Genomic DNA, 13,418 nt, shown 5'->3' with positions numbered 1-13,418 from the left:
CAAGAAACAGCTCTCAGTTAGACCAATCTTCCACTCCAGGCATCTAGTCACCAATCTCCATAGCTACGAAATCCAAATCGAAATAATCCTCACCTCAAATACCTTATGCCTGAAACCTCCACAACCGGCAAAGAGAGCCCGACAATATCGGCTCAGCTCTAGGCTTGGGAAGAAGATACAGCCACTTGGAGTGCACCCTCTCCACCAAGATCGGGCCCTTGGGATCGGCGATTCAACCACCGCAGCACTGGAGCTCGATTTTCCTCACCCGGCCGAGAATACCTTGCGCGAGGCTACTCTCCAGTGAAGACTCCACCGTCGCGACCTCCGTTAAGGAGTAGAGAAGGTGGAAGACTTGATCTGTGACAAAGTGCCGGCGCGATCGAGCGTTGAATGGCCGTCGAGCTCTCGGTGTGGTCGGCGATTTCGAGAGACGAAGGTGCAAGAGCAAAGAGGAACGACGTTTTTAGGGCTTTAAGCACTGTAGCTTCTAAATATATAGGTAGGGTTGTTAATTAAGCCGCTTACAATCAACTCCTCGCCTGGCTAATGGTGATTTCCATTACCACCTCATGCTTAACCATTATCCCTTTAAATTCTACCATAGGACCTCCAAATAAATCCAGAAAATATCTAAAAATTCCTGAAAAATCCTACTAGTTTATTATTCTAATAACCCATATTATTAAATGGTTGGATTTTACAAATTAATTAGAAATTATATATATAATTTAACTATTTAATAAAACCCTATTCTTCCTCCTTGCATATTCCCCTATTTTGCCTTCTCCTCCTTGCGCTTGCCGCCATCGCCTTGCCGCCACTGCCTCACCGTCACCTCGTCGCCATCGGCTTGCTGAGCTAATTTTTTTCCAATGCTTATGAGAAAGGCTTCATCCCCAAATTGATTCCTTCTTCCTTTTGTTGCGCGTGCGTGATACAAGCGACGACGCACATGAAATTGTTGCGCGTGCTGTGCTGGTGCCCTTCCCGGTAAAAACAGTCCGTTTCGGGTGGCACGACTTGAGATTTCATTACTTGAGCACATGTATGTATGTATGTAACTATCCACAGTTTATTCACATAATATGCATTTTATCATTTTCTATTGGGAATTTTGTTTACAAAGGGATATTGTTTACACCCTTAGCATTTTTATTTAGTTTAATGTTTGAATGAGTGGATTAATGGTTTGAGAAACCAAAGGGACGTTTCTTCTAGGGTTGTAAATAAGACAAGCTTTGTATTGTTCCAACTTGTTTAATAAGATAACCAATCCAAGCTGAGCTTCATTATCTACTTGCAAGTTTGATAAGAGATTTGATGATGCATATGATTCAACAACTTTATTTATATGTAGGGCTGTAAATGAGCTTAGCCGAGCCAAGATTGTGGTGTTCAAGCTTGTTTGATAAAATAACCAAGCTGAGCCTAAAAATGAACCAAGTCGTTGAAATGATTGTTCAAGCTTGGCTTGATTTCTTTTTTACGAGCTTGAGTTTAGTTCATATAGATGTTATCGAGCTCTCAGTTCAAGCCCATTTGACTGTTTGAAAATTTTATAATTTTAAGCCTGTTTGATTAGTTATTAAGCTTGATAATACAAGCTTGTTTATTCATTTTAAAAGTTTCTTTGTTTATTTACCATGTTGATTAGAGTTTGATTGATGAACATGGTTCATGAACCTTTCACAATGCCTATTCATGAATATTAACAAGTTGAACACATATGTGTTCAAATGTGTTCAAGCTTGTTCATTTAATTGACTTTATGTCTATTGAACAAACATAAACAAGCTCTTACCAAGCCGAACACCAAGCTTGCTCATGAATGTTTGCTTCATTTATAATCCTATTGAACACCATGAACATTATTCACATAGGTCACAATCATTGTTTATGAACATTAATGAGCTGAACACGTGTGTTCAAGTTTGTTCATTTAGTTTAATGAGTTGATCAAGTTTGCTCATTTAATTGGCCTTGTATATATTAAACGAACATAAATAAGCTTTTATCAAATTGAACATCAAGTTTACTCATCAACGTTTTGTTCATTTATAGTCCTAGTTTCTTCCAAAGAAATATATGTTCCGGTTTGAGGTTATACTGATGCAGCATAGAAACATAATTTGGTAAAGCACTAGAGGGATACCAAATTAAAATAGCATTAAGCTGCACAAAATACGATCAAATTGATAAATCAACAAACTAATACCAATTTTATGTTGCATTAGGCTACTGACACTCTTGTTGCAATCTACCACCCGAGTACCAACTCGGCTACCCGTGGGGACTAGGCTACTAGCATTTATAACATAGAAAGAGAAAAAAGATCATGGATTGAAAATCTAAATTTACATGTGTTCCTAACCTCTTTTACAAATTGACAATAGAATCTTTGTAAAAAAAAAGTTTAACAAACTTTCTTTAAAAAATAACAAAATCTAAAACTACTTATAAAATTTAAAATAACTTAAACTTCAGAACAATTTTAAACCCTTTTAACCCTAATTGCATAATTCTTCCTAACTAAAGAGAACTTGTTGACTCCGTATGACTTATGTGCATCTTTCTTCAGTTATTTTCAAGCATAAGTAGTAATAAAGATTTCGTCATTATCTTTTTTTTGGGCGTCCTGTCTAATGAGAGAAGTTGGTGGATCTTTAACTTTGTTTTGTTTTTCAAGAAATCAATTTAGTTATCATCTTTTCTTTGAACACCATTTCCAATTAGTAAGAAATAGTTGTTTCCTCTTTCTAGTCTCTCCTTTCTACTCTTGTTGTAAATGAATTTGGTTTGGATTTTGTTTTTCATTTCAGTCTCCCATTCCAATAAGTAAATGCTGTGATTGATCTAGATCTGGAAACACTCATTGTGAGAAAATGTTGTGATTGATCTAGAGATGGAAAAACTTGTTATGGTTTTTTTGTAAAGTCAACATAAAAGGCATAAACTTGAATGTCTTTTAGTAATGTAGCTTATTCTCCAATTTGAAAATTGAGCTAATGTTTAAATAGATTAGTTAGCTAAATAAGTAGACATTATAATCAATTTTTTCTCCAAAGAAAAATGGTGGAAGCTTAAATGCCTTTTGGGGGACTCATTATGAGATTTCTAAGGTTAGTGAATGCATAGATATACCCTATATTGTTGTCTGAGTCTAATAATCATTACTTAACTCAACCCTTCTAATGCCAACATGTCTCTTTCTTCCAGATAGTAGGACTCTCGATTTGCATGCTATAACTTTGCAAATGAACTAAATCAATGTATTGAGCAACTTTAAATGAGAAGTTACTATAAATGGACACATGACGTAGAATACTGTTATAAACAAATCTTGGTGAGGTCCAAAAAGAGCATATAGTTCATTGTATGGCACATTCTGAAGTTTAGCAATCTATTAAGAGGCTCTTTTGGATTAAGTATTTGAGTTTTCTTGAAGGTCCTTAGGTCTCAAGGAATGGAGCACTTGGTGATCTAAAATTTTTGGTTTGTCTTGTGTTGTGGTTCTTAATGAAAGTAATCTTGTTTCTTCATTGAATTATTGAGGTTTGATTAAAGAGTTTGGGTTTTAAGAGAGGGGTCACTAGAGGCTACGAAACATAGTGAAGGGCTCATAGAGGTGTGCAATCAGTGGAGCATGAAGGAAGCAATTCCAATGCTAGTAGCTAGTGCCTCAATGCTGTTGGTTGCAGCTGTTGGATGCAACAAACATGGGAGTGAGAGGTGGAGAGCGATGCTGCAGGAGCTTCGCTTGTGTGGGTGAATGTATTTCAGTCACTTGTGAAGAGGTGCACCAATTGAAGCACCAATAAATAACAAAATTGAGTGAAGCTAGAGTCAAATAATCTTGTACCTATGATTTAGTTAAATTACCATTCTGCCTATTAATAAACATGTGAAACTTGTTGAAACAAATGATACCAGAGATTGTAGGCTTGTGAGGATTATTTGAGCACATGCACTTAATCTTTTCAAGTTTTCAAGCTAGGGTTCTATCAAAGGACCTTGTGAGGCTTCCATGTGTTGGCGGTTGTTGGTGAGGTGTACCATGAGCTAGGGTTCTGCAGGAGGCTTCTATAAGGAACCTTCGATGCTTCCACCAGCTAGAAGTCATCTGTGAGTTCTTCTGTATGGTTCCTCCCCCCTTTTTTCTTTTTATTCTCTCGATTCCTCCTATTGATTAATGCTGAACCAGACACCTTGGTATGCTTATGACTTGATCAACGCAATCAACATATATGCACTCACCTTGCCTTTGCAGTTATTAAGTCAATATATACACTTACCACGTCAAGGTCATCTGAATGCAGTATATAGAATCTTGAGATATCTTAAACAAACTCCTGGGAAAGGCTTATTCTTTGCGAAGACTGAGGATAGAAGAGTGTGTGCATACACTAATACAAATTATGCAGGATTAATTGATGATAGAATGTCAACTTCTGGTATTGCACGATAGTATGGGATAATTTAGTGACATGACGTAGCAAAAAGCAATCAGTGGTTGCAAGTAGTGCCGAAGCAGAATACAAAATGACTCATGGAATTTGTGAACTTAATTGGATCAAAAGAGTGATGAAAGACCTAAAAATTCAGTTTGAAGATATTATGCTACTCCCTTGCGATAATAAGTCAGTCATTAGTATAGCTCACAACCTTGTCCATCATGATCAAACTAAACATGTAGAGGTTGATTGTCATTTCATTAGAGAAAAGGTGGATGAAGGCATTATCAATATTATATTTTTACATCTCTCCAACTAGCTGATCTTCTTACAAAAGGATTATCTGAACAAGATCATAAAGTTCTTAAAGGCAAGCTTGGTCTCATCAAAATATTTACAGCCAAGCTTGAGGGGCAGTGTTGGAAGTAATCAAATATTTTATCTTTCTTTGTATAGAGCCATTTGTGGGTGTAGATAGGATATAATCAATTAGAGTGATTTGATAGAATAATTTATTTAGGTAGTATTATTTTCTCTCTCTCTATTTATTCCTTCTTTATTTATTAACTCACATTATAAAAGGGTGTCTTGGTTCGTTAATAAAACTATAAGAAAATTTTTCTTCTCAACTTAGTTTATAATATTGTTGAAGATTTGTTAGTTGAGAAATTAACGTCTGATGTAGTGATATATTTAAACATTTATTCTGACAAAGTAGATGAGTGATGACACAATACTATATTTGAACATAGGGCAGTTGCTATATCTAGTCATCACATTTACATAGATATAATGATATTAAGATGTCAGAAACTGAGAAATTATTCTAGCAGGCTTTCTTCCGTTATCTAATAAACAGTTACTTGAAAACGGATGTCTTCTTATTTATCATTTATGAGACTTATTTTGGCTAATGAGAAACCATGTTTTCTTTTGTTTAATGGCAGCATGATGTATTGCACTCTAAGAATCAGTATATATTTAAAATTTTGAAGTACCATTTAAGTTTTTGTCATGAATTATCTTGAAAGGTACCATGAATGGTAGGAAAAAATAAAGCAACTGCTGCTTATCATAGTGTGTTTTTTTAATGATAAGCAGGGGTCCCCAAAAACTGGCCCATGCCTGACACCTGCTGAAGTTTTAATCGCCATTCATTTGATAGATCCTGAAAAGGATGGGATACCTCTAAAACAGGTATCTATTTTGCTTCCCTATTTTGCTAAATTTTGTTATCTAATTGGGCAGAAAATTGGTATTGTGTTCTATGCAGATTACTGATGCATGCACTACTTGCTTTAAGCAGCATAATACATTTACACAACAGGTGTTGGCAAAAGTTCTGAATCAACTAGTAAGTACATTTCTAAGCTGTTCAGTTTTGGGGTCTCATTCCTTAGAAAATGGTACTTAGCAATCATGGAATCTCGCAGGTTGAACAAATACCTCTACCTATGTTATTCATGAGAACTGTCATTCAAGCAGTAGCTACATTCCCATCATTGGTAGGTATTGTCTATTCGTTCTGCTTACTAAATTCAATAATGTCTCGAAGAATTGTGTGAATGCAAATTGAAAACATGTTCTTATTGTGTTGGAGAAGCTGTATGTCTATGAGATAGACTGTGCACTGTAATGTAGAAGTTTATGACAATGTAAACAATATTGAGTTTGTGTTCCTTGAGTTTTGGTTGGATGTTTCTGTTTTGACAATATCTGGTAAATTTAAAAATTATCAAAAAAGGATTATTTTTCTATGTTTGATAGTTTCAAGCAAAACTAAGTTGATTGTGTTCCTTTCGAGGTTTGATAGGCTTTTTGGTAGACCAGGCGTGTGGGATTTTTTCTGTTTCAGTTATCAGTTGTTTTCATTTCTTTTCTTTCTTAAGTGTGGGGCGAGGATGGATTCAATTCTTTGTACAAGTAATTCTGCAATAGATTTATTGCTTTTGTCCTTGTTTAATAATGTGCTCACGTATCCCCAAGCTGTTGTTGCTCATTTTATTAATCCAAATATTCAGTTATTATTTACTTTTTTTTTTCTTCCTATCATTTTTTCAGATGGATTTTGTGATGGAAATCTTGTCTCGACTTATAAACAAGCAGGTACCCTTTTGATATTCTTTTAAACCATTAAATTTCTTTTGTTAGATATTAGTCTTGTTATTTGAGATTTTTTGCAGATATGGAAGTACCCTAAGTTATGGGTGGGGTTCTTAAAATGTGCTATTCAGATGAAGCCTCAGTCTTTTACCGTATTGCTACAGGTTGGTCATCTCCATTTGTTACAATACTTTGGTAACCTATTGCAATCATGTGCTATGCCTTGTGAAGCAATTGGGTAAGCAAAATTTTATTACAATCACATACATACATATACATTCATGGCTACACATGCATACATAGCATGGCAGCACCCGATGCCTCTCAATACTGTACCTATGACATAGCAAAGCTATATCAGTAAGATACATGGATGCAGAAATAATCATCTCTGATGCTTATGTTTTTGAAATTCTGGTCCAACTCTCAAAGGAAATTGTCCACATCTTTTGCAGATCTGATGCCCTTGAACTCCTTAGATTCATGCACCTGCACATGGCGCGCATGCTGCATTGTGAGCATGCCTCCTAACATGGCTATCATGCAGGAAACAAGTTCTCCCTTGAGCTCCTCCATTTCCTAGCGCAGAACCCCCACCATGGCTGGTCTGCAACTTTATCAAGGGCACCCTGCATCTCTTGATCTCTTCTTTAAACTCCTCCCCATGCAGTCTAGCTCCTCAAGATGTCTCTTTGAGTCCTCATACTTCTGCAATTTTCCAACGGTAGTTTCCGCCCTGGCTAAGCAGGCATCAACTCGAACAGTATGTCCCTAGAACTCTCCTTGCTCTTCCCTCGGGCAACAGTCGTGGGCTCGGACTGCTGTACCATCTCTGAAACACTAGCCATCCAGCTCTGTATTCTGAACTTTTAGAATTACCAAGCTCCAAGTCAAATCAACTCGGGTTTGATACCAACTGTCATGGACTCCTACACCAACAGGACAAGGGTTAGCACTCTTCAGTTGGCACTTCTGCACTCCACATACAACTGGGCTACGACACTGAAGGCAACAGTCATGGCAGATTAAAATTTACAATACAGACTTAAATTATACTATGTATGATACAGGGACTATAATTTAAGAACTAGATGATTATGAGAGGTATGGTTTGCTATCTACGGAATAAAATAAGGTAGCAGTTGGAAATTCTTTGGCATGAGTATTCAGGAATAATAGATTGTTTTAACACGATACCATTAAGAATTTTGGGAGATTGCATAGGAACATATTCACATTAGAAGTATTTTTCATTGGAGCTTCTCTCGTTTCGTCCTCTTTGAGGTTGGTGCCCATGGAGGATTAGCTACCATGTTGAGTGATGTGCGATTTCCCCAAGTACATAGTTGTCGTCAAGTAATAAAATATTGTCCTCTGGATCCATGAAGTTGAGTACTAGTCCGAATGCAAAGTAGGCTATCTAACCAAATTGAAATTGAGAGAATTGGTTGTGAGAGAAATCAAATTCAGAAAGCAAGAGTGAAATTGTGAGAAAATCATGCTTAAAGAGCAATTCTAGGACTTCGGTTTCACCACGATAAACCTTGATAATGTGGTTGCGGTCTCTCTTTTACCTCAATGTTGATCAAGCTTGAAGGTGATCTATCCCAGGGTAACCGATGCTCCCTTTCGAGTTTACATCGGTGTATCTACCCAAACACGATCCCTATTTTCATGGTGGCCGTCCTAGGGTGATTGCTTTCTAATGGAGACACCTGTCACGAGAACCCTACAATCCCCTAGACTGCTATTGTTACTTTGTGATGCCGAATCGGATAGATCCCTTATGCTTAGCCAATGGAATCCTCGAGTGGGTTTAGACTACTTTCATGAACAACCTCTCAAGTCTAGTTATTATAGGTCCAGGATTGGAGTTCGCCTTTCGATTCTTCCTCACCCCAGAATCTATGCTAATGTCCGTTAAGATCTATTAATATGTTAAGTACACTAACAACTAAATCAAGGATCAACACATCATGCAATAAAAGAGATAAATATCAACACAAATATCAAGTCAAAGTTTGGTTACTCACTAATCCTAGAATTAAGGAAACTACTCCATGGGGATGGAGATACAAGCCGAAAACATGAAATTAAGCAAACTACAACTCAAACGAAAGACAGAAGAGTAATAAAGCTCAGTCATAGATGTTGATGTCGTCTTCAGAAGATCTCCAAGCCTCTTTGGTGGACGAAATCCTCACGCCTCTTTGGAAACGACTCTCTCCTAGGTTCCTTGTCATGGGAAATCCCTTAATACCTCAAACAGATGCCCCCTTAGCTTTTTTATAGCCTCAAAAGCCTTCCAAGTCTAGAGCAACTTTCCTAAAAATAGGGGTGCCGCCATTGTGCCATGGCCGTGTTGGGATGCACAACCTTTGCGTGTTGGTTGCTGGAAATCCATGGTCATTAGAACACGGTTGTGTCAGATAACACGACCAGATTGTGTTCTGTTCTGGAGTTCTTGTCGTGCGGTAGCAAGGGACACGACCATGTCAGGGGACGACCAACTCGTGTTTGGAAGTCTCAATTGTTACTCCGTTGCTCATCTTGCTCCAAAGGTGATGCACGGTTGTGTCAGGGGACATGGCTAGACTGTACATTATGTTGGATTGTGCTTTCCAAGGCTTTTCGTATCCATCGAACCCCAAATTCATGTCCTGCAAATGAAAATGCACAAAGAGCAGTTCTTTGAACTAAAAAAATAAAAACAATGTAAAAGCTAAGAAACTATGCGAAGTATGCTCATGTAATGAAACAAATGCATACTAAATAGTATTTAAAACCATATGCATGAAACGCACATCATTGAGCTTCATGAAACTAGTGAATTCTTCAAAAAAAAAAAAAAAAAAAAAGTGAAGCGGGAACAAAAAGATGCAGAGAAGGCAGGCAGGCCTTTCTTAAGCAGCGTGTTGCATGCAGGAAGCGTGTGGCATTGTTGCAGATTAGCAAAGTGCAGTAGCAAGAAGCATTACTCCTTTTATGTACTGTGGGTCTACACTTCATTTGCTACATGCAACTGTTTCTATGTTTGGTGGATAACTGTATGTAGGTGACAATGGCTTGCAAATGCTATTTCATGTTCATATCAGAGAGGGTTGCACATACTGGGCACAAGGTAGGTTGGTGCGCTTGGGAAGCTAAGGAGACCAATCAGATAGCATTACCTTATTTGCACCTCAATCTCTCTCACACATAAGTTAGGAATTAGGATAGACTCCTAACTAAACTCAACAATATTTCTTATTTTGTAACCTTTCCAAAAGATTGTACAGAAAATAATCTAAACTTTGATCTTTCCAAATGATCAAGTGCAGAATTAATTATCACAATGCATGAGATGCAATCAGGACATGCTAATATGCCTATTAATATGGATCACTATCCATGAGATTTAATTCTACTCTATGACTTGGAACAATCTCCAATTAAATTTTGTCCAGAAAAAAATGCATAATTTTCAGCTTAAGTAAGTTAGTTCTTCCATGAGTAATTTTAATTTTGATTTTTCAGAAAATATACCACATATTAAATCTGAGTCGATTTCTCATTGGTTCAAATTTTGTACAGCATAATTTTGGCTAGCCATTTGTTAATTGTTGACACTGGATGATTATGTGTCAACTGCCAAGACTATCAATGACTTGACATATTGAGGAACCTCAATCATCTGATTTTTAAAGTATCTAGTATATCAGTTCAATGCTAGTTTGATCGATTTAGAAAACCTGATTTTCTGATCTTGTCCACCTTGGCAAAGGATTTTCTTTAATATAGTTGAGAAGTAGGTAAGTGTAAAATGGTAAAATCGGTTTCTTCCCTCCTCATGGGCTGCCCCAGAAAAAGCAAGGGAAGTCATAATTTTCTTATCCACCCAAGGAAACTTAGAAACACTCCAGTATTGCTCTTCACATTTCCATTCCCTCCTATCCTCCTATTTTCCTACTATTTTATGTGATTCCAAGTAAAACACAACCTATCACTAAAAATGTCTTTAAATAGACAACGCATTAGGCAATTTGAAATCATTTCACAATGATTTTCTATTATTCTGATAATTACTGAATACTTTTCTTGCTTAGATGGAGAGATTCGTTTTCTACTTTGCCTTTGAACTTGCAAGTCTTGTAAGTTATCTATGGGTTCTACATGACCTACAGGGGTTGATTTATGGAATGAAGTACTTAAAAAGGATTCAGGAGATAGTTTGTAAACCATGACATCCTGTAGGACTACCAAGTTTCAAGGCTGTGAAAGTTAGGATACTATTGAGTGTTGGTAGATTTATGGACCTTTACAGCATAGGCATCCTGAAAAACCTCTAGAAGTGTGCTTAATCATTTAGTAAAAAGGGCAGCCCGGTGCACGAAGTTCCTGTTATGCGGGGTCCCGGGGAAGGATCCATTGTACGCAGTCTTACCCTACTTTTTGCAAAGGTTGTTTCTAGGATTCGAACCCGTGACCTTTTGGTCACAAAACAACAACTTTATAGTGCTTAATCATTCAGTGCAATATAATATTATTCTTTCTGTATGAACCTAGAATGAATTTATGTCTCTTCATGTGATTCTCATCAATTATTTAAAACATCATCATGTGAAACTGCTACTGATTTAGTGGTTTTATTTCTTGCCATGACATTTGTTTGCTACTTACCTGAAGCTTCCTTATATTTTGTTAGTTTATTGATTAAAATTCACAAAGTTTATCCTAGTTGTTGAATGCCGAGTTGCCCTTGTTGCTGATCCCATTATCTAGACTATAGCACCACCATCGTTTATAAATGCATTGCATCTCTGAAACTGCTGTACATTGATTAACTGCATGTTTTTGGTGGTGCAGTTGCCCGCTGCGCAGCTTGAAAATGCATTGAAAAAGAATCCTGTTCTGAAGCCTCCATTGGTTGAGCATGCTAACCAGCCAAACATACGCTCAACTTTGCCCAGGTTAGTATTTGTTTTGCTTTGCCTTTTTTATGCACAAGTAGTCAGAGCCTTTTTCAATAATGTTAAATGCCAGAGGTTGCACTTGGTGTCTTAGGTCAACACTGGTAGTCTTAGGGCTTGTACAAGATTCACAAGCTTCTAGCCAAGCACAGACCAGCCAGAGTCAGGCTGCAGACACTGGTAGCTCCAATGCAGATGCTGCAACAGAAGTAACCCAAGAATCTGCTGCGATTAGCTCAGGGTAGTTATGTATTTTGCAACTGAGTAAAAGATATGCAAAAGAATCTTTTTTGTAAACGTCTGCTTCATGATTGACTTTCTACTGACTATTGGCAAACCAGGCTGCAAGGTGGAGACTAGAAAAAGAATTATGCAGAATTAAAGCATTAAAATTAGGTTTTGTTTTCTAGTCCTAGTGTACATCATGTACTTATTTCAGCTGGCGGCTGCTTTCGTATAAAAAATTTTGGTTCAAGGATTGCAATTTGTATTAAATGAAATGAGTAAATGCAGAGAACGGAGTGGTATTTTGCGCTTCCTGCATGATTCTTGTGTAATATACTGGACGTAGTTAAAGAAAGGATTTTGGTTATGAATATTGTCTTGTGATTTGCTATTTTGAGATTTTTCAGTCTGGGCAAAAATTAAAAAAGCTCCTGTTTTTTTTTCCTTGTTCATTACATCATCAAAGGTGTACTTTTTTCTTAATTTATCATCACAATGATATTTAATTCAATGTTTAAATTATCATCCAATCAGTACATCTATCATCCAAAACTATTCGGAAATTTTATATGTTATTAATTCTGTTGTTCAAGGATATGATAATTTTTTACTAAAATTGGTATGTAGTTTTAAATTGTTTCGCATGGATCTTTTAGTGGCCTGTATGTTATTAGTTCATCAGTTGTATTTAGCAATTCAGTATGCATGTACAACTTGTATCTCGTTAAAATTTTCACAAATTATTTGTATTAAGTTTTATAGTTTCAACATCAAGCGTGAGCTTATATATATATATATATAATTTCTTTAACTTTAATACCTATAATTTAAATCCTAAACCTACTAAACCCTAAATTTGAAATTCTAAGTTAAAAATAATAAAGAAGAAAAAATATACTTGGATGGACTTAAAAATACATCTATCTACTCGGATGGACTTAAAAAAAAATATTCTAAAACACATCTATATATTATCATTTGACAAACGAAAACTAAAAAAAATTAATTAAAATTACTTCATAACATATTATATTCATCATTTGAGTAAAAAAACTGTCATTTTATATGCATTTCAAAGGAGTTTCACAATTCTAAAATTATGGGTGAACTCGAAGGGCTCTTTAAAATACATCTTGCTACTCAATCTATCAAATGGGTAAATATCATATCACTGCTTTGGCAAAAAAAATAATAATAAAATAAAAAAACTAAATAGACATTCAGAGTAGTTTGACCATTTTAAAATCATAGGCAAATTCTAAAAACTCTCTCAAACACATTTATCCATTCAAATTCATCATTTAAGTAAAAAGAAAAATTGTAATGTAGCAAGTTAGGGTTAAAACTATTACATGGATATTTTGGAGGAGTTCGATAGTTTTTAAAGCATGTGTGGACTCTATAATCTCTTTGGATTACATCTGTCCACTCTAATTCACAATTTGAACTAAAAATTTTTGATGCAAAGTTTCAAAATTACTATATGGGCTTTCAACAGAGTCTGATAATCATGAAAGCATGTGTAAACTTAAGGTTCCTTCAAGCAGATCTATATACATTTCAATGTGTTTAGAAAATGAGTGTATAATCTCTTCTATGTAAAAGATCATTGCATTATGATAAATGCCTCCCTATGATTTATCCTCGAGATGTGAGTCTGTTCTGAAGGGATTGCTAAGGTAAAGAT

The 13,418-nt window shown here is 36.1% G+C and overlaps 1 protein-coding gene across 3 annotated transcripts in view; it reads left to right on the top strand.

Annotated features, from left to right (window-relative positions):
* The window catches only part of LOC122045408 (symplekin-like), a 43,709-nt gene extending 31,611 nt beyond the window's left edge, over positions 1-12,098 (top strand). For 2 of the 3 annotated variants that reach the window (XM_042605629.1, XM_042605626.1), the window contains 8 exons: positions 5,556-5,651; positions 5,728-5,808; positions 5,888-5,959; positions 6,516-6,560; positions 6,638-6,721; positions 11,403-11,506; positions 11,601-11,747; positions 11,848-12,098. In XM_042605629.1, the coding sequence (XP_042461563.1) occupies positions 5,556-5,651; positions 5,728-5,808; positions 5,888-5,959; positions 6,516-6,560; positions 6,638-6,721; positions 11,403-11,506; positions 11,601-11,747; positions 11,848-11,866 (648 nt within the window). In that variant the 3' untranslated portion in view covers positions 11,867-12,098. Of the gene's footprint in view, positions 1-5,555; positions 5,652-5,727; positions 5,809-5,887; positions 5,960-6,515; positions 6,561-6,637; positions 6,722-11,402; positions 11,507-11,600 lie in introns of all 3 variants that reach the window. The other variant, XM_042605628.1, reaches the window with a different exon arrangement.
* The last annotated feature ends 1,320 nt before the right edge of the window (positions 12,099-13,418 follow it).

This window comes from Zingiber officinale, chromosome 2B, assembly GCF_018446385.1.
Source record: "Zingiber officinale cultivar Zhangliang chromosome 2B, Zo_v1.1, whole genome shotgun sequence".
In the NCBI taxonomy this organism is placed as follows: Eukaryota; Viridiplantae; Streptophyta; class Magnoliopsida; order Zingiberales; family Zingiberaceae; genus Zingiber; species Zingiber officinale.
This window is presented reverse-complemented; position numbering and strand designations above follow the sequence as displayed.